Source organism: Lepidochelys kempii, chromosome 24, assembly GCF_965140285.1.
Source record: "Lepidochelys kempii isolate rLepKem1 chromosome 24, rLepKem1.hap1, whole genome shotgun sequence".
In the NCBI taxonomy this organism is placed as follows: Eukaryota; Metazoa; Chordata; order Testudines; family Cheloniidae; genus Lepidochelys; species Lepidochelys kempii.
In genome coordinates, this window is record NC_136403.1 from 15,726,096 (window position 1) to 15,746,302 (window position 20,207).

General features: G+C 48.8%; 1 protein-coding gene across 1 annotated transcript; it reads right to left on the reverse strand.

Moving 5' to 3' along the window:
- Window positions 1-4,871: 4,871 nt before the first annotated feature.
- LOC144929865 (uncharacterized) lies at window positions 4,872-19,637 on the reverse strand. The gene is made up of 5 exons (XM_078850493.1): window positions 19,595-19,637; window positions 13,421-13,459; window positions 9,343-9,369; window positions 7,519-7,545; window positions 4,872-5,140 (listed from the first exon to the last, which is right to left on the reverse strand). Exons 2-5 carry the CDS (start codon window positions 13,447-13,449, stop codon window positions 4,918-4,920), a joined length of 306 nt encoding a protein of 101 aa, XP_078706619.1. The 5' UTR covers window positions 13,450-13,459; window positions 19,595-19,637; the 3' UTR covers window positions 4,872-4,917.
- Between the last annotated feature and the right edge of the window lie 570 nt (window positions 19,638-20,207).

Below are 20,207 nucleotides of genomic sequence, written 5' to 3' on the forward strand. Positions count from 1 at the left end.
AGGTCCCTTCCAAATGGTCTATGATTCTATGAATCAGCCTGTTATAAGAAAAGGCTCCTATGTTTCATCAAGGAGTATCAGATGTGAAACAGCATGAAGTGATTTAAGAAGCCAACTCAAAGAGTTTCTTCTACACAAGCATTCAGGTCTTGAGCAGTCCAGGCAACCAACACACATTACAACAAAGCTTAAACTTGTTCATCATAATAATTTTAAAAACAACACTAGCGGCCTATATAATTTTAAAAACAGCAAAAAATACCCACCTCCCTTTCCATTTCTTATAAGGAGTCTTGAAATTTAAATCTCCTCACTGTGATAGAGATGCTTGCTTTGATCTGCTTAGCTTTTGGAAGTCCCGGGGCTCTGGGCTGCTGGCCCTGTGCTACCTGGGGTTCCTAGGAACAACTCTCTCCGCCATTAGGGAATTTTTTCCTGACAACCCCCTGTAACATTTTGTGAACAAGTTTGGGAACCACTGAGGGAGCGGATTTGAAGGCACGGGCTGCTGCATGGACAGAGGAGTCTTGTGAGGCAATCGGCAAAAGAGGGATGAACTGCTGGGGAGCGTAGGAGACTTAGAGGAGGCATTGTATCAATGTAAACATGGGGGAAATGGACTTGGGGACCCCAAAACATCTGCCCCACTAATGGAACTGAAGGAGACACCTCCGTCACTCTACCCTGAAAATACACTGTACCCACCACTGCCAGGGGACATTATAATCCAGCGATCCACAGTTACAGCCCCTGCAAGAGCGGCTACCCAGGAGGAACTGCAGAAGCCGGAATAGTGGCCCTGGTTGCGGGTGGAGGGACCATGCCCCACAAGTAGTAGAAGAGACAGAAATCTGCTCCTTTTCCCTGAAGGACTGGGAGGCAGTACTGGGCCATTTGGGAAAGGTACCCTGGGAGGATTGGGATCAGTTTGTGCTGTGGCTACTGGAGGTGGGCAGGGAGATGGGGGGTCTAACTCATGAGGACCAGGTGATAATATGGCATAGTCTTTTGGGACGAGGCACCTTGGGAGTCGATGTGGCAGGAGTGGAATACCCATTTCTAATCCCCGGACAGGTGGCAAAACAGTTGTTTGGGGTGTACTCTCGTACTGCGGGGATGAATAAAATGAAGCGAATCCCTGGGGAAACAGGCAGGATACACTTAATCGCATACAGCCATGGGCACGGTGCTGGGTGGATCCCCTGGACGGTCCATGGGTGATGCCCCAGGCAGGGCACTGGGACCTGGTAGGGGTGTGGAGCAGGGTAGGGGTGTGGAATTGCTGGAGAAATGGTTGGAGCTGAGCAATCCGCGGTTCGTGGGGCATTTAAGGTTGCAGCACCCTGAACTTGCTCCCAATCAGCTACCCTGGTTTCTGGAACAGGCAGATGTGTGAAGGCAGATGCATTGGGGGGAGAGCCAGTCCATGCGATTACTGCGGGGGATCAATACAAGGTGGAAAGGGCTGCGTCAGCCCAGAGGGGAGGAGGTAGGAGGAGAGGCCGGGCTTTGGGGGATAGTAGGGATGAGCAGGCAGTTATAGAGCAACAGATCCAGAGACTGCAGGCTAAACTGACTACCCAGGATCTTACCAGACCAGGAGGAAAGTAGCCCTGGAGGCCAGGGGACTGGGACTGCCTGAAATGCCAGGCACACAATTTTGCTTGGAGACAGGAATGTGTTCGGTGCCAGGACCCCCTTGACCCCCCTGTGAACCAGTGGGAGGGACAGAGGTGGGTGCTGCAACTTAGGGGTGCCCTGGGAGGCTTCCTGTCCATGTTCTCAGTTTAGGACAAAACGCATCTGGTGGCCCCACGCTCCATTTGAAGGGAGTCCCATGAGGGATATTTTGATAGACACTGGAGCAGCCATCAGCTTAACCACATGGGGGTAGGGGAGACCCTCAGAAGGGACGGTGGCAATTGTAGGGGCAACGGGAGGGGAGACACAGTTAACCCTGAGGCGGGAACAGGTCACAGGAATCTGGAGGGAAGGGGAGATTATGTGGGGCTGTAATGATCTGCTTAATCTGTGGGGGGCAGGAGATTTACACAAACTGGGACTTGTAGTGGATTTAGCCAATTGGATGCATTATTGGGGGGGAGGGATAGCTCAGCGGTTTGAGCATTGGCCTGCTAAACCCAGGGTTGTGAGTTCAATCCTTGAGGGGGCCATTTAGGGATCTGGGGCAAAAACTGGGGCTTGGTCCTGCTTTGAGCAGGGGGGTTGGACTAGATGATCTCCTGAGGTCCCTTCTAACCCTGATATTCTATGATACTGGAGCAGATGCAGGACGGTCAGGGCTGTACCATCCCTACGGGGATAGCTACTTGGACCATTAAAGAAGCACATGCCCTCCCACCACCCCCGGCCGGGTGGGAACACATCCCTGTGTGGACGAAGGATAACCTGGATTGTGGGAGGGGCCGCATGGAGGTACTGCTGGAGGGAGGGGACCCTCCCCCACAGAAACAGTATCCTGTTCCTCGGGAGGCCTTGGCAGAGGTGGGGACAACGATTGGGGAATCGGAACAGCGGGGACTGATTCGAGCGGTTGCATCCCCTTGCAATGCTGCTGTGCGGCCCGTGAGGAAGCCAAACGGTGCCTGGCGCCTCACTGTGGATTACGGGCACTAAACGCTCTGGCCAATTGGCCAGCCTCAGTGGTGGCAGCGGACCCTGAAATGCTCGCTCGTACTGGACCCCCGTTCCAAATTTTCACTGTTTTGGACATAGCGAATGGGGTTTGGTCTCTGCCACTAGCTACCTCGTGTCAGCATTCACATGGGAGGGCAGACAATTCTGCTGGATGGTCCTACCCCAGGGATATCGGGACTCCCCTGCAATTTTTCACAGATACATGAGTCAGGCTCCGGAGGGGGTGGATTCAGCAAGGTGCACACAATATGTAGAGGACCTGTTGCTAATGTCAGGGACAGAGGAGGAAGAGAGGGGACTAACTGAGCAGGTCCTCAAGCTTTGGCAAGAGCAGGGTTGAAGGTCAATGGGAAAAAGGCTCAGATGGGACAGACAAGAGTGACCTACTTAGGAGCAGAAGTGTCCCGGATGGGAAGGGAAATTGATAAGGGATGGGTGCAATTGATCCACTCCCTGCCACTGCCTTGGGATGTTAAAAGCTTGCAAAATTTTCTGGATTTTGCAGGGATTTTGTGGCCAATTATGCAGAAATAGCCCGGCCTGTATTTGACCTCACCCGAGCCTCAACTTGGGAGTGGTCAGAAGAGTGTCCTGAGGCAGTGAGAGTGCTAAAGGAAAACCTGGCCAGTGCTCCAGGGCTGGTCTCCCCGGATGGGAAGAAACTCTTTTATCTGTACCCTTTGGTATCGGACACTACCATTGGTTGTGCGTTAACACAGGCATATGGAGCAAAGGACCGACCTGTGGCCTTTGCCTCTCGACTTTTGAGTGCTGTGGAACTGAAGTAGGGATGGTGTGAAAAGGTCTTGTGCACCTACTGGGGGGTAGGGAAATTCAAATACCTCCCGGGAATGCAGAAAGTAATGGTCCGATCTCATCATGACCCCCTGCGGGGTCAAAAGACACGGCAGGCAAAGCGCTGGAGAGGAAACAGTGGGACAGAGAGGGGAAATAACTTATTGCTTATCCACATGGAAGCTCGGAGCGTAGCAAGCTGGGGTGTAAGCTGCAGAGCACAATCTTGCCTGTCATTCTGTGGCTGTGTGGCCCCTGCTACCCTGGGCACTCGGACATTGGAAACACCAGGATGTCAAAGTGCCCTGCAGAAGTTTTAGAGCACACTAGCAGGGTCCGCGCAGCCACTGTGTGCCCAGCAAGCGAGAGTGCTGTAGATGTTTACGCTGGCTTGCCATGCACTCAGGCTCTGTGTGGACAAGCCCGTCTCAAAGTCACTTAGCAGATCTGTGCTAGACTCAGCCGTAGGATGTAGCTCTCCAGCCTGTGAAGCCAATGGCCTGTTTGGGCTCTCACAACTCCTGCAATAAAGCCCCGCACTACGGGCTATTGAGGAGCCCGGTCTTTGGGTGAGAGGTACCCATGGATCAGTTAGAACAGGAATCAGCGTACGGGTAGATGGTCAGTTTTTAACATGGAAGGAGTTCAGCAGTGGGGGTTCCAGCTCACACTCTGCTAAGGCAGTAAGAACTAGTGGTTAGGGCTGGAGTAGGGACTCCAAGGTTCTACTATAGGAAGGGAGTGAAGTCTGATAGATAGATCAGGCGAATGGGAATCAAATAGCCAAACAAATCATATTTCCTCCCTTTCACATTTGTCAACTCCCTTGAAACATTCTAACAGGGTGGGGTGGCCGGTACTTGACGTCTGTCAGCAGACAAGCTTATAGGGGCACAATAGCGTAGTGGGGCTCCTTATATTTTATGCTTCCCTTAATAAATATGGGCAGCCCGTACTATTCTTTAACTTTCAATATTAACTCCTTAACAGCCTCAAGCCCCACCCTGTTATTAGTATGAGCACTGTTTTTATGTCAGCAGTGCTTAGAGTCTCCACCTGAAATCAGGTCCCAGGTGTGCCAGCTGTTGCCCAGACACACACAGAGGGAGACAGTCCTTACCCCCAAAGAGTTCACACTCTAAACAGACCAACTAAGGGATATTCTCACCCTTTTATAGGTGAGGGAGCTGAGAGGATAAGTGACTTGCATGAGGTCACACAGAGATTCTGTAGCAGAGCCAGCAACTGAGAGCAGGAGTCCTGAGTCCCGGTGCCTTAACCCAGACCAGCCTTCATACCACTCTTGAATAGGAATTGGCACTATCTTAAATGGTGCAACATTCCATTGTGATAAAAAGAAAAATATTAAATTCATCACCAATGAACATGGAGAGGAGAGAAATGGTTTGCTGGTGAGATTTATTTTCATTCCTTGTGAAGCTTCTGTTGTTCTTGGTGTAAACATTAGTGAACGTCCCCATTGTCTGCTTGCTGATTAAAGGCAGCAAAATCAACTCTCAGAACTTCATTCCTGCCCCAGCCCCTCACAGCACTTGTTACTACACAATTTGCGGTTAGCATTTGATTGAGGAGATCAGAGCGTGGAAGATGGGTCTTCCTTCTTACCATCATAGCCAGGTTCCCAGCTGACATTTCAATGATCATCCTGCTGTTTGAACCTCTACGGCTGGAAGGGGAAAGAAAACAAGTGTGAAGTACAGGGCACGTTTCATAGAGTCCTAGATGTTAAGGCTACAGGGGACCATTATGATCATCTAGTCTGACCTCCAGTATAACATAGGCCGGAGAAATTCACCCAGTGGCCCCACCACTTGAGTCTGACTAAGGCACAAGTCTGGATTTGAAGACATCAGGAGCGAGAAAATCCACCATGTCCCTGGGGAGATTGTTCCAATGGTTAATCACCATCACTGTTAAAAATTTGGGCCTTATTTCTTATTTGAATTTGCCTGGCTTTAACTTCTAACTATTGGTTCTTACTCTGCTAGATTTAAAAGCCCTTTAGTACCTGGTATTCCTCATGAAGGTCCTTATACCCGGTAACCAAGATACCAGCGAATAAGCCATATAATAAGCTGCAAAAAATCCTTAGTGCAGGGAATTCACATCTAGCTCCTCCCAGCTAACAGGGTGTAAGTCTCTCTGTAGCTACCCCTCTCCCTTGTGGAATAGAGGACATTCTTGCAAGCCTTCTTAATGATGGGACATGGGCATCAGCATAATAGGAGGGAGAGGAGAGATTTTGGGGAGCAGCCCTCCTGATTTACACCAGGATCTGTGCAGCCCACGATGTTTCATAACACACACAACATCCATGGCCTGTTAGTTTACAGCTAATGACAGACTCATAAATCTCTCTACATGCGCCAGACAGGGACAAAGGGACAAACAGCTAGATAGGACATAAAATCCTTGTAAACAATTTTATAGCTTTCTCCAAGATGAACCCTATTGGTTTTATTAGCAGTGAGAATAGCATGGATAGGGGTCCACTCCTGGTTCAGGGCCCATCCACATAAGGCATGGCCCCTGCCCCCAAAATCTTACAGTTTAAGGCCTTGTCTACACTGGGAAGTTTTCCCACTATAAGCTAAAGTGTGAATTTAAACCAATATAGTTATACTGGTATAATGCACCATGTGGACGCTCTCTTTCCAGAGTAAATTTGGGGCAGCCTTGTAATGCCATGTCCCTGGGTGGGTGATCAGAAGGAATCCAATGGGACCGCTGAGTCTCGGAGCAGGAGTGGCTACTGCCTCAGCTAGAAGACTCACATCCGTTAACCGAGGCTCCTACAGGCTCATCGAGTGTGAAGTACAGGGCACGTTTCATAGAGTCCTAGATGTTAAGGCTACAGGGGACCATTATGATCATCTAATCTGGTGGTTCTCAAACTTTTGTACTGGTGACCCCTTTCACATAGCAAGCCTCTGAGTGTGGGACCCCACTTAAAAATTAAAAACACATTTTTATATATTTACAACCATTATAAATGCTGGAGGCAAAGCCGGGTTTAGGGTGGAGGCTGACAGCTTGCGACCTCCCATGTAATAACCTTGCAACCCCCTGTGGGGTCCCGACCTCCAGTTTGAGAACCCCAGATCTAGTCTGACCTCCAGTAAAACACAGGCAAGAGAAATTCACCCAGTGGCCCCACTAGTGATCTCACTACTTGAGTTTGACTAAGACATCGAGTCTGGATTTGAAGACATCAGGAAAGAGAGAATCCACCACTTCCCTGAGGAGATTGTTCCAATGGTTAATCACCATCACTATTAAAAATTTGGGCCTTATTTCTTATTTGAATTTTCCTGGCTTTAACTTCTAGCCATTGGTTCTTACTCTGCTAGGTTTAAAAGCCCATAGATGACACACAAAATAAGATCCTGCCCATAACTCATCTGGCCTGATGGGTTTTGTTCTTTGTCCTGCAAGAAATAATTGGAGGTTATTTCTCTTCACTTGGAATTTTTGTCCAGCAGGAGAGAACCCAGCACAGTGCTAGGGGCTGGGGGGATATCTCCCCCACGTTCCTATACTGGCCTCCTTCCCCAGTATGGCTGAGACCCTCCCCAATCTTGTTCCTTGTCCTCCCCCCGCCCCTGCTGCATTGGTTTTCCAGTCTAGCCATACCTTCTGCAGCAACCTTGCCCTGGTTCCTTATTGCTGGCAAAGCAATAGAACAGAGGAGTCAGAACAGACAAGAAGCAACAGATATTTGGGACGTGAGGATTCGGCCCTAGAGACTCCAGCAATCTCATGGTTTTAGGATTGCTGGAGTCTCTACCAGTCTCTACGTTGATGCTCAGCTTAAAAGGATCCTGTAAAAAAGTGTCAGAGGTTAACGTACCAGTCCCTATTCTCTCCCCTCTGTCATGGGGATACCTGAACAAGCAGGGGACCCTGTTAGATGGATCCCTCTCCTCACCCACCATGAGACGCAATGGGACTCCCATCACCACACTGGGGCTCTTGGTTCTGATCTCACCACTCTGCCTAGGACATGCTCAGATGCTGTTAAATAACATCCAGCCCATAACTCACCTGGGCGCCTGGGTTTTCTTATTGGCCCTGCAAGAAATAATTGCTGGTTATTTCTCTTCAGTCCTCCTCTCTCGTGTCCAGGATGAGACCCAACACAGTGCTAAGGGCTGACTGGGGGGCCTGCTGGAAATGTATCTCCGAGGTTCTCATATTGAGGGTCAGTCCCATCGTGTCAAAGCCCCACACCAAGCATTTCCTCCAAGCCCTGATTTTCCCCCTTCTAGCTGTAACTACACTTCATAGCCGTGACCTTGCAGGGCAAAGAACAGGTGATGGAAGACAGAACAGACAAGAGGCAGCGGGTAGTTGGGTCATTGAGACTCAGCCCTAGAGATTCCATCGGACTCAGAGTCTTCTGAAAACACTTATCGCCCGGGATGTGGCCAAATGTCATTGAAATCTGCTGGCTTTATCGGATGAACACAACCAAAAATAACAGCATCTCTCGTCTCCGGCAGATGGCCAGGAAAACAGAGCCACAGGCAGGGGAAGCTGAGCCAGCATCTGACCCATTTTCTACAGACAGGAGCTGCCCCAGCGTGGATGAGTAAGATCTGTCCAGCTTTTCAGCCTCCCCAAAGTCTGTCTGGCATTGACGGGACAGGATGAGCTGTTCCCGTGGTTACACCAATAGATACTCCCCTCCCTTCCTTTGCCTAGGTCAGTGTTCATAGCCCTTCTTGGAGATCAGGGCTCATCATTGCAACCAACCTCCAGTCACGTTACCCAGCCCAACAAAGCCCCGTATCACTGTCCTTTAGGGCCGGGGTCTCCCGTGTGCGAGGAAATGCTGTCACGGGAGAGACTCGGCAGCAGAGGGAAATTCAAACCCTTACCACATTGATGCCCAAATCAAAAGGTTCCTGGAAAAAGGAGCCAGAGGTTAGTTAATTGATTCCCCTTCGCTCCCCTCTGCCACGGGGACCTTTCAGCCTGCAGGGGACCCCGCACTGGGAACATTCATTCTCCTTCCCTCTGTCAATCTCTCCCTGGAACGCCGATGCTGCCAAAGCACTTGGTGGGGGTGAGACAGTTCGTGCCCACTGTGATCGTGTAACAGAGTGGCCTGGCCCTCAAAGGACCAGGAGGTCTAGAGTAGCCAGCCCTGTTCCATCCGTCCTGCCTGTGCCATAATTAGCTTCCTTCCAAGTGGTCCAAGTGGTCCTTGACAAATCTTTTGACAGAGGTTCGGAACCATCCTTATACCGCCGCCTAGCACAAGGGTCCCTTCCTCTAGGCGCTACCATAATACAAACAAATAAACAGACACTCACCAGCCCCAGGTTCAAACCAAAACCAGGCTGTAAGAAAGAGCCAGAGGTTAACGTGCTGGTCCCCATTCTCTCCCCTCTGATATGGGGATATCTGACCCAGGAGGGGACTCTGACCTGGAAACATCCTTTCTCCAGGGTTTCCCTTCCCGCGTTGGGTCCTCGCACAGACAGGGCGCTGGCCTGGGCCGAGCCAGACACGAGGTGGGGCAGAGTCTCCAGTGGCCCCTTCATACAGAGTGGGGGGTAGGAGGAGCCAGCTGGGAAGGGGCCTGGAGTCCCAGCTGTGAAGCCCTGACTCTGCAGGGAACCGGCAGCTGAGATGCCCCTTGTGCGCTGATCACCGGGACTGCCCGTGTTACCCCACTGGGGAGCCCCTTGCAGTCACCGCTGGAATCCCGCTGGCAGAGCAGGACACTGGGTGGGCTCTTCCCTGGTAGATGGACCCCTCTGCCCACCCAGCATGAGAGACACGGGACTCCTGGTTCGGATCTCATCTCCCTGCCTGGGGGGCCCTCAGGTGATACTAAATAACATCCAGCCCATAACTCACCGGGGCTCCTGGGTTTTGTTGTCCGCCCTGCAAGAAATAATGGGTGTTTTTTTCTCTCCATTAAGGGTGACCAGACGTCCTGATATTGGGACCGTCCTGACATTAGGGGCTTTGTCTTATATAGACCACTCTACTTCCCTTCTCCCTCCACCCCCCCGCCCCCACTTGCTCTCTGGCACCTTACCTCTATTCTCCTCCCTGTGCCCAGGAAGAACCCCCCTTCCCAGGGGCTTACAGCGGAGCCTGCTGGGAACGTATCTCCCAGGTTCGTAGAGTGGCCTCCAACCCCCTTGTGTCTGAGCCCCTCACCACCCATTTCCCTCAGCACTGCCTGACTTCCCCTTCCAGCCAGACCTGCATTTCCCAGCACTGACCTTCCCCAACCCCTTATTGCCAGGCCAGGCAATGGACCAGGGGAGTCAGAGCGGACAAGAGGCAGTGGATATCAGGGGCATGGGGATTCGGCCCTAGAGACTCCAGCTGAGATGTCCCTTGCGCTCTGATTACCTGGCTGTCCTGTTACTCCACTGGGGATCCCCTGGCAGTCACAGCTGGACTCCAGCTGCTAGAGGGTGTCGTTCTGTGGGCTCTTGCCTGTCAGATGGACCCCTCCACCCACCCACCCACCATGAGAGGAAATGGGACTCCTCTAGCCCTATTGATGGGATTAGTTCCAAATTTTGTGGGATAGTCCTAAAATTGGAGAGCTCCTCGTGCAATGAAGATGAAGTCCCGGTTCTCAATGGCAACTGTTCTGCGGTGTTTTGGAGGTGCGAGAAGGCAGGATGTGGGGTAGGAAGAACTGGGGCCCATGAGCACAAGAAACAGAGGCGATAGAACAGGGAGTAGCCGGCGAGCGGAAACAGACAGAATTCGGGGGCGAGGTGGGTCAGTGAGGGGAGAAGATCAGTGTGTGCATGGCCTGCACTACGGGCTCCTGAATGCAGACGGGGCAGAGGTTGACTTTCACTGTGTGCCTATGCAGTGCCTGGCACAATGAGCCCCAGTCTCCCTTGTGTCCGTGTCTGTGCAGCACCAGGGACATCTTGGCATGGCTGCAGGGCAAATCAGGATTGTGGGCCAAGATTTAGCCCACAAAAGCAACTTATATTTTTGAGGGCCTCAGTTGCTGGGAGTGCAGCTGTAGACACCTGGAAGAGCCCTGGTTTTCAGAAGGCAAGTGCTCGGCGCTTTCTGAAAACAGGGCCGTCGAAGGTTTTCAAAGCCGTACCCCCAACATGGAAGGATTCAAAATCACTAAGCACTTTTCAATTGTTGACTCATGAGAGGTTTCTGTCTGCCCAGCAGCTGCTGCCTTTTTGATGGGCTGAGATGGAAACATCTGTACTAGTCTTCAGTGAGCATCTGGCCCATTGACTCCCCATCTGGAATCTGGCCCCATAGACACCAATGGAGCTACGGCCAATTGATCCCAGCTGGGCTCTGGTCCCATGGATTCCATTGGAGCTATGGCCCAGTGATCCCAGCTGGGATCTGGCCCCATTGTTAGGATATAGATATTCAGGCCTGTCTGTAAAGGCCTATACTCTAAGAATTTAGGTGTATTCTTATCGCTTGGCTAGTTCTAGAGGTATAAAAGAAAGAAATCACTGTCTGCCGGTGTAAGGGCCTTCTCTTACTGTGACAGATTGAGGCCCTGTTTTTAGGCTAAGGCCTTTGGCTAAGCAGCAGAGGCAGCCATAAGCTGGGAAGCGACCGGTCACATCCTCACATTCCAAACTAGTCACATTGAAATAAGGTGCTATTGGGCTGTTAGGCACTATCAGGACAGGATTGTATTCCTATCACCTCCTAGAAAATGTAAAAGGAAACTTAGTTTGATAGCATCCTGTCTGGCAAGAACTCACTTATCAATACTGGGATGTGAAATCCTCACTTCTGTATTGTCTTGTCATTATAGTTCCCACTTTGCTATTGTTTGTCTGTGTAATCTCTGTCTGGTTCTGTGATTGTTCCCGTCTGCTGTATAATTAATTTTGCTGGGTGTAAACTAATTGAGGTGGTGGGATATAATTGGTTACATAATCATGTTACAATATGTTAGGATTGGTTAGTTAAATTTCAGGAAAATGATTGGTTAAGGTATAGCTAAGCGGAACTCAAGTTTTACTATATAATCTGGAGTCAATGAGGAAGTGAGGGGGTGTGGGTGTGGGGGGGAGTGGGGGTGGGTGTGGGAGATGGGAACAGGGAATGGGGGTAAGGAAATTGCAATCATGTTTTGCTAAAGGGGGAAATGGGAACAGGGAATGGGGGTAAGAAAATTGGAATCATGTTTTGCTAAAGGGGGAAATGGGAACAGGGAATGGGAGTAAGGAAGTTTGAATCATGTTTGGCTAAGGGTTGGAATGGGAACAGGGACACAGGTGTAAGGCTCTGTGGTGTCAGAGCTGGGAAGGAAGATACTAAGGAAGGAAACTGGAATCATGCTTGCTGGAAGTTCACCCCAATAAACATCGAATTGTTTGCACCTTTGGACTTCGGGTATTGTTGCTCTCTGTTCATGCGAGAAGGACCAGGGAAGTAAGTGGGTGAAGGAATAAGCCCCCTAACACCCATGGACTCCAATGGAGCTACGGTCCATTGACAGCAGCTGGGATCTAGCCCGTAAACTGAAGTTACTCCCAGAGAAAGCAGCGTTTAGTACTTACCTGCTGGCAAAGGCCTGCTTGCCCCTGTGCCATATTTTGTTAGGAAAACCAGGAGTTAGAGCATTTGGGAGACAATGAGACGTGAGCAAAGGGCTGAAGATTTGCAGAAGTGAGTAGAGATTTTTAAGGCCCTACTTGGGACACTTTAATTTTAAGGAAGCGCTGAGCCCCCTGCCTCTGAAAATCAGACCCCTCTGGGACCCCAAACTGAGACCCCAAAATCACTGGTTATCTATCTGTTGACTAATATCTGCTGGCTAGCACATATATATATACACACACTGCACCATCAATGTATATTAGCATGTATTAAGTAGCGGTAACATTCAGCACAAATATTGTAACAGGGATACAGGCTAAACTGGCCTATACCATAACACTGTTCCCTTAGGCTACGTATCCCATAACTCCTTGTGTTTTTGCTGAAGTAAGCCGTTTGGCATAAAGAGATAGGAAACTTGCCAAAATCAAGAGATAGTCATATAAGCTCAGGAAGTATCTTCACAGACTAGTACCTGGAATGCTGGTATCCAAAACAAAGACAAGGAAGGAACAGAACAAGAAGTTAGGGAACTGGGACAAACTGAAGGGCTGGATTTTAGTGACATATAAAGAGATGTGCAACTTGTAAAATCATAAGGACAAGAATGGCCATAATGGCCATACGGACCAAAAGTCCATCTAGCCTGGTGTCCTGTCCTCCGACAGTGGCCAATGGCAGGTGTCCCAGAAGGAATGAAGAGAACGGGATCACCCAGTGATCCACCCCCTGTCACCCATTCCCAGCTTCTGGCAAACAGAGGCCAGGGACACCATTCCTGCCCATCCCGGCTAATAGCCATTGATGGACCTATCCTCCATGAATCTGCATATGTACTTATCTATCTAGCCCCATATATACTTATCTATCCATCCATCCATCCATCCACACACCTGCATATCTAGCTATCTCCTCACATATGTATTTGAAAACCTGTGACAGAGACACATGCTTTGAGTTCCACCCAGCACCTGCCCCCTGTACAGTGGGATGAACACATCTGCTGAGCCTAACAGTTGTGTAACCGTCCCTGACAGCTTCTAGCTGGCTGTTATTGTGCAGCATTTAGCAGCCGGTTGGTGGTGGTGCTCAGCTCCAAAGGCTGCAGGAACCACGTTCTTTTAGGTTGGCCTTGCCAAAATGGACACATAATGGGGGTCCCTGAACTATCAGGGAGGTAGACTAGAGTCCTCCACGAGCCTGGCCATCCATCTGTCTAGGTTTTTCTGTGGGTTTGATGCACCAGGGGTCTTTCATTTAATCTGTCTCCTCCACTTTCCACAGGAAAGGCCCAAGAGCTGTGTCTGATCTCTCATTATGAGACATATAAGAGGCTCTACTATCTGACAGAATGTCTGAGACTTACCTGGGGGTCATAATAATAATCAGATCCATACTGCCAACCCTGTTAGAAAAAGCCAAGGGTTAGTTCTTTGTGCTCCCTTCCTCCCATGTCCTAGAGTCATAGAGCCTAAGGCCACTGATCAGTCACTCTGCCGTTCTGCATCAGACAGGCCAGAGAACTACCCCCAGGGATCCCTGCATCCAGCCCATATCTGGTGGTTGATCTACAGTGTCTATTTTAGAAAAGGTGCCAAGCTCCGGCAGTCACCTGTCTGTGGGTGAGGACCTGTGTCCCGGTCTGACTTTAGTCCAGCAGCAGTGAGCCGCTCTCTGCCAGGGCTTACGGACAGGCTCCCAGTGACCAGCCGGCTCTCCCAGGGCACAGGACATTGATTTAGGACAAAAGCATTATAGAGAAAATAGATCATGCAGCCAGTCAGCGCCCATGCCAGCTCGCCAGGCGCCCCCCATCTCTAGGGCTCCTAACACTGTATTTCAATCATACGGGACAGTTTTCCGAGCACCACCCTGCTCCTCACCTCCCTTTGTTGGCTCGTGAGATGAGTCCTCCACACAGAGCAGGGCCCGGAGTACCAGGCCGGCCGTGCTCCCAGCTGGATGTGCGCAGTCTCACTGCCAGGCTGTGCACGCATGCAGCTTATGTCCCAGGGGTTTTTTCCACCGGGACCAACATTCCCTCAGTTGGTCCCGGTGAAAAAATCAACGGCACGTTTTCACCAGCAATCGGCAAGGCTGTAAAACCGGCCAGGAGGCAGCCCAAGCTGAACTCCAGGATAACAGGCATCCTGTACTGATTTAGTATGGGACAGGCAATTTGTTATTTAAATAAGGGACATGCCTTAAAATATAGGAAGTCCAAAGCAGGCCTTAGGGGTGCGTCCCATGCCGCCACATGGAGCATGTTAGCGGTGAACGGTATTGGGTACAACACAGTTCTTGTCAGAGAGCTCACCCGCACCAGAGCTGGCAATGCGGAGCTCCTTCTGCCACAAAGCGATCAAGTCACTGAGGAAGGAGCAACCTTCCTGCAGTCCAGTGGGGCAGACCGAACTCAAGGTCTGGCACCTGTTAGATGTGGTGATTTCTTGGCGATCTGGCCTTCCTTCAGTTGCTCATTATTCAAAACCGGTGTTGCATGCTCTTCGGCCATGTCATCAGGATGGACAAAAATACCCCAGCACAATGTGCTCTCAGAGTCTCCACTGACCTGTGAAGGGGCACGAGGCCTGAATCTACCAGCCGCTGCCTGCGGGGCCGTCCCAGAGTTGTGGATTCGCAGGATTGAGCCGGAACAGAACTTCCCTATATGCTTCCCCCTGTACGACGACGCCAGCTGTGGTCACTGGGCGGGCGCAGCAGTCCCCAGCAGACTGTGCAGGTGTCATCATGGTGCTTATAATACGGACCTGTTGGAAGCTCTATACCAGGATCCACAAGGAGGCCCTGACGGGTTTCCAACCCTTCCAGTAGGACACTGCCCTCTTGGTTAAAATCTTACATCAGCTGGAGGGTCAAACGAGGGTCCTGAGTCAGTTCCGGCTGCCCCTTTATACAGCTTGGTCCCGGGGGGATCAGCATAACCAGCACTGGGAGACTGCAGTTTGATTCCAGTTTCCAGAGGAAACCCACCCAGTGAGCCAGGAACACACAGTTACATAGAAGATATCCTGGTACAAAAGGCTATCAATATGCCAGGGACATGGAGCATCTGGCACATTTTTACATGCTTCCAAGGTCTCCCATCTGTCACAAGCACCCACCCCACTGTGATGGACATTGAGCAAACATATTACATCAGGAGCCACCAGGTGGTGCTGTTACATGTAGTCTTCCAAGTCCTTTTCCTTAGCCATTCTGCGTTGTCGTTCATTTTGTGATGGAGTTTACTTCAGGAGGGAGCTGTAGCAAGCAGTAAAAGAGTTTGCTCCCTGTCTTAATCTCTCTAACCGGAGTCAGTTCTTGGGGCAGGGTTGCTCCTTGAAAACCAAGCATGGGTGTATGGCCTGGGATTACTGAGAGGGAGCCGCATGCATGCTGTTTGTGTCTTCTCTGTTCCAGGGCTAGGGTATATATTGTAAAGAATCCCCTTGGTTTTCAGTTATTATTTTATTGAAAATGTCCTGAGAATATATCAGTGTTTATTATAAAGATTAAAAAACAGGTGAAAACCAGTGCAAAAAATCATCTTTGCAGTTTTTGGGTAAATACCAGGGTTAGTACTGGGAGATGGGAGAACAGAGAAAAGCAACAAATAGAGAAAAGGTTTCCAAGAAAGTAAAGCAGTTTAATGCTGTTGTTTACTTAATGAACTGGACATTAATTGCATGTACACATAGGCCCAAGCATACACAGGTGTATTTTCCACTACAGCGCCTTACTTTAATAGACACTCACGCAGGCACACTTAGCCTAACTTTGATTAACATCAACACATTTACCTGACATCATGTATTGGATTTGCTGAACATCATCTGTATTTTCATGTACTGGATCAGTCCAAAATTCATGCGGAAATTGGCAAACGCCAGATCACAGCTTTTATAAAACCCAGGAAGTTTTCTCTACGAATCATAGAATATCAGTATTGGAAGGGACCTCAGGAGATCATCTAGTCCAAACCCGTGCTCAAAGCAGGACCAATCCCAACTAAACCATCCCAGCCAGGGCTTTGTCAAGCCTGACCTTAAAAACTTCTAAGGAAGGAGATTCCACCACCTCCCTAGGTAACGCATTCCAGTGTTTTTCCTCCTAGTAAAAAAGTTTTTCCTAATATCCAATCTAAACTTCCCGCACTGCAACTTGAGGCCATTATTCCTTGTTCTGTCATCTGCTACCACTGAGAACAGTCTAGAGCCATCCTCTTTGGAACCCCCTTTCAGGTAGTTGAAAGCAGCTATCAAATCCCCCCTCATTCTTCTCTTCCACAGACTAAACAATCCCAGTTCCCTCAGCCTCTCCTCATCAGTCATGTGTTCCAGTCCCCTAATCATTTTTGTTGCCTTCTGCTCGACGTTTTCCAATTTTTCCACATCCTTCTTGTAGTGTGAGGCCCAAAACTGGACACAGAACTCCAGATGAGGCCTCACCAGTACCGAATAGAGGGGAACGATCATGTCCCTTGATCTGCTAGCAACGCTCCTACTTATACAGCCCCAAATGCCATTGGCCTTCTTGGCAACAAGGGCACACTGTTGACTCATATCCAGCTTCTTGTCCACTGTAACCCCTAGTTCCTTTTCTGCAGAACTGCTGCCTAGCCATTCGGTCCCTAGTCTGTAGCGGTGCATGGGATTCTTCCGTCCTAAGTGCAGGACTCTGCACTTGTCCTTGTGGAATCTCATCAGATTTCTTTTGACCCAATTCTCTAATTTGTCTAGGGCCCTCTGTATCCTATCCCTACCCTCCAGCGTATCTACCTCTCCTCCCAGTTTAGTGTCATCTGCAAACTTGCTGAGGGTGCAATCCACACCATCCTCCAGATCATTAAGGAATTCATTGAACAAAACCGGCCCGAGGACCGACCCTTGGGGCACTCCACTTAATACCGGCTGCCAACTAGACATGGAGCCATTGATCACTACCCATTGAGCCCGACAATCTAGCCAGCTTTCTATCCACCTTATCGTCCATTCATCCAGCCCATACTTCTTTAGCTTGCTGGCACGAATACTGTGGGAGACCGTGTCAAAAGCTTTGCTAAAGTCAAGGAACAACACGTCCACTGCTTTCCCCTCATCCACAGAGCCAGTTATCTCGTCATAGAAGGCAATTAGATTAGTCAGGCATGACTTTCCCTTGGTGAATCCATGCTGACTGTTCCTGGTCACTTTCCTTTTCTCTAAGTGCTTCAGAATTGATTCTTTGAGGACCTGCTCCATGATTTTTCCAGGGACTGAGGTGAGGCTGACTGGCCTGTAGTTCCCAGGATCCTCCTTTTTCCCTTTTTTAAAGATGGGCAAGGTTAGCCTTTTTCCAGTCGTCCGGGACCTCCCCTGATCGCCATGAGTTTTCAAAGATAATGGCCAATGGCTCTGCAATCACATCCGCCAACTCCTTTAGTACAAACTGAATCAGTACAAACTGAAAACAAAGATCCTTAAGAGCAAATAAACAACTGCAACCAACCAATAGCTGGACTGATTTCTCATCTCACAGGGAACTGACATGCAAGGCAGAGGAGAGATGATATAATAAACAGCAGCACTTGCCCCGAAGCGCTTACAGATATAAAACATCCATCTATGCCGGGTGGACAAAGATACAGCCCCGGGGAGGAGTGGAAGAGACAAGGTGACAAACAACCTGCCATCTCCCCAGCTGTCATCAGGTTGCAACTTCCTATATGTGTCACGGGAAAGGTGGGTTTTGAGGAGGAAATGGAAATCAGTGTGGATTTTTCGACCAGCCCTGACACTATGTCACAGAGGAGGGCAAGCCTGGAGCTGCAGACTTGGGGGGCTAGTGCTGTGGGGCTAATAGCCATGTAGACATTCTAGCTTGGGCTGGAGCTTGGGCTCTGAAACCTAGGCAGGGCCTTGAAATATGCATTAACTCCTTGTGCCAAACAATCTGTTCCACCTTGTGTTTAGCTGTGACACCCTGAGTACATTTCCCAGTCCTGAAGAAGAGCTCGGTGTAGCTTGAAAGCTTGTCTCTCTCACCAAGAGAAGTTGGTCAAAGAAAAGATTTTCCTTCCTTCACCTTGTCCCTCTGGGACCAACCCATCTACAACAACACTGCATATTGAAATCAATGGCACTTAGGAGCCTAAAACACCTTTGAAGACTGAGGCCCAAGTGTTTGTGGACATTGGATGGCGGCCAGGTCATGCACCGAATCCCTCTGTGACCCATTGATGATACTGCCTGAAGCGTTAAAATGCATTTGCTGTTATATAACAACCTGATCTTTGGATTGTGTCAACTCTTTCTACAGGCCCAAAGTCCAGAGTTTGGTCAAGAGGTCAGTAGCCTAGCAAATAGTGATTAGGTAAGAGAAGCAGAAGAAACACACGATAACCTTGCTTTGCTAAGATCAGCCCAGTCAGGATAATGCCAGATGCTGAGGGCAATAACTGCATCTTATTTAAAGATGCAAAACAGAACAATGAGACCCTGTTTATTTGTGTTCGTTTCTATTGTAGAGAGATGTTCTTCCTACGTACCAACTTTGAGTTTATGAACTGTTAGTATTATCCGGCTCGATAGCATTCATCACCATGCATTTTTTGACAGGTTTCCACACCCCCTTTGGGGCTTATGTCCCTCCCTCCAACCCCATTTCCATTGGCACCGAAGTTTGGCGCTGTCGGTCATTTTGAAAAAAAAATGTGTATGTTTCAATGGGGGAAGTGGTGTGTGTATTTGTACTTGGATACATTTAGAGCAAAAGGTTGAAAGAATAGAGTGAGAGAGTTTAAAGATGAAAAAAGAAAGTTTGGGTAAAGTTTAGAGGAAAAAACGAAAGAAAGGTTATTTGGGGAGGTTGAGTAAGGAGAGATGATTTTAAAGGCCTAGTTTCAGAGTAGCAGCCGTGTTAGTCTGTATTCGCAAAAAGAAAAGGAGGACTTGTGGCACCTTAGAGACTAACCAATTTATTTGAGCACGAGCTTTCGTGAGCTACAGCATGCATCCGATGAAGTGAGCTGTAGCTCACGAAAGCTCATGCTCAAATAAATTTGTTAGTCTCTAAGGTGCCACAAGTCCTCCTTTTCTTTTAAAGGCCTAGTTTGGCATGTTATTAAAGAACAGAAAATTTTGAGATAAATGTAAAAAGTGTATTAAATATAAGGGTAGGTTAAGAAAAGAGCATTTAAAATAATTAAATAATATTAAAAACTAGGTTTAAAAAGGGAATTTACTAAGGCAAAGCCTGTTTAGTTAGTACATGGTAAAGACTATAAAAGGGGGCTAAGAAAAACAACACATTTAAACTATTCGATATCAGGGTAGGTTAAGAAAAGAGCTTTTAAAAACACTGAAAACTAGGTTGACAAAGAACACACAGGGCAAAGCCTGTTTAGTAAGCACATGGTAAAAAAGTGAATAGAAAAGCATTTCAATACAAGGGTAGGTTAAGAAAAAAGAACAGAGCAAGAAAAGGGAAAAGAAAGCCCCTTTGCAAAGGGCAAAGATAGGCAGCGCATGGTTGAATCAGAGAGAGAGAGAATTCTTACCTTTCAAGTTTTTCTGTAGAATGAGGCAACTTCCCTGGTTCAGACCCTCTGTTATCAGACTTGTTGTCACCGCCTTTGGATCGGCCCAATCAGAGGCTGTTCTACAGCAGCGTCATAGAATTCATTTTCCTGAACCAATCCTAGAGTCCCAAGATTTTAAAGGAGAGCCAACTCCCTTCTCTCCCCTTCAACTGCCTTATCCTTACCTGAAAAACCAGACCCTCAGCAGATTTTCCTGCCAGGTAGTCCTTTTACAGGGGGGCTTTCATAAAAGTTAAAACCCTAAGCTTTTAGTCACAAACCATTTTTAAAAGTTTTTCCCTAGGTTTTAGACTAACAGGGGCTATTTTTTAGTAAGAAGAATGTGAAGCTGCTGCAAAGCCCCTTAGCAAAAACAGCCTCTGGGATCACAGAGAAGGAGACTGCTTCTTTCCCAAACTTTTGACCAAACACCAGTAAAAGTTACATTAAGTTTGGTAAAGGAATAAAGCTCCGCTTTATAATGACTTGAAAAGACAAATCTATCTGAAGACACAGTCCTTTATTTATAGAGGTGTTTCAATAAAAAAGAGCACGCAGAAGCAACCATGGCCTAAACCCTGACGAACAAAAA

What these genes read in the sequence shown, in the direction of transcription:
- LOC144929865 (XM_078850493.1), bottom strand. Translation starts at nt 13,449, where the DNA reads ATGGATCTGATTATTATTATGACCCCCAG. An exon ending in AACAAAACCCAGGAGCCCCG is followed by an intron (nt 7,546 to 9,342) that starts GTGAGTTATGGG and finishes TATTTCTTGCAG; the next exon opens with GGCCAATAAGAAAACCCAGG. An exon ending in AAGAAAACCCAGGCGCCCAG is followed by an intron (nt 5,141 to 7,518) that starts GTGAGTTATGGG and finishes TTCCCCTTCCAG; the next exon opens with CCGTAGAGGTTCAAACAGCA.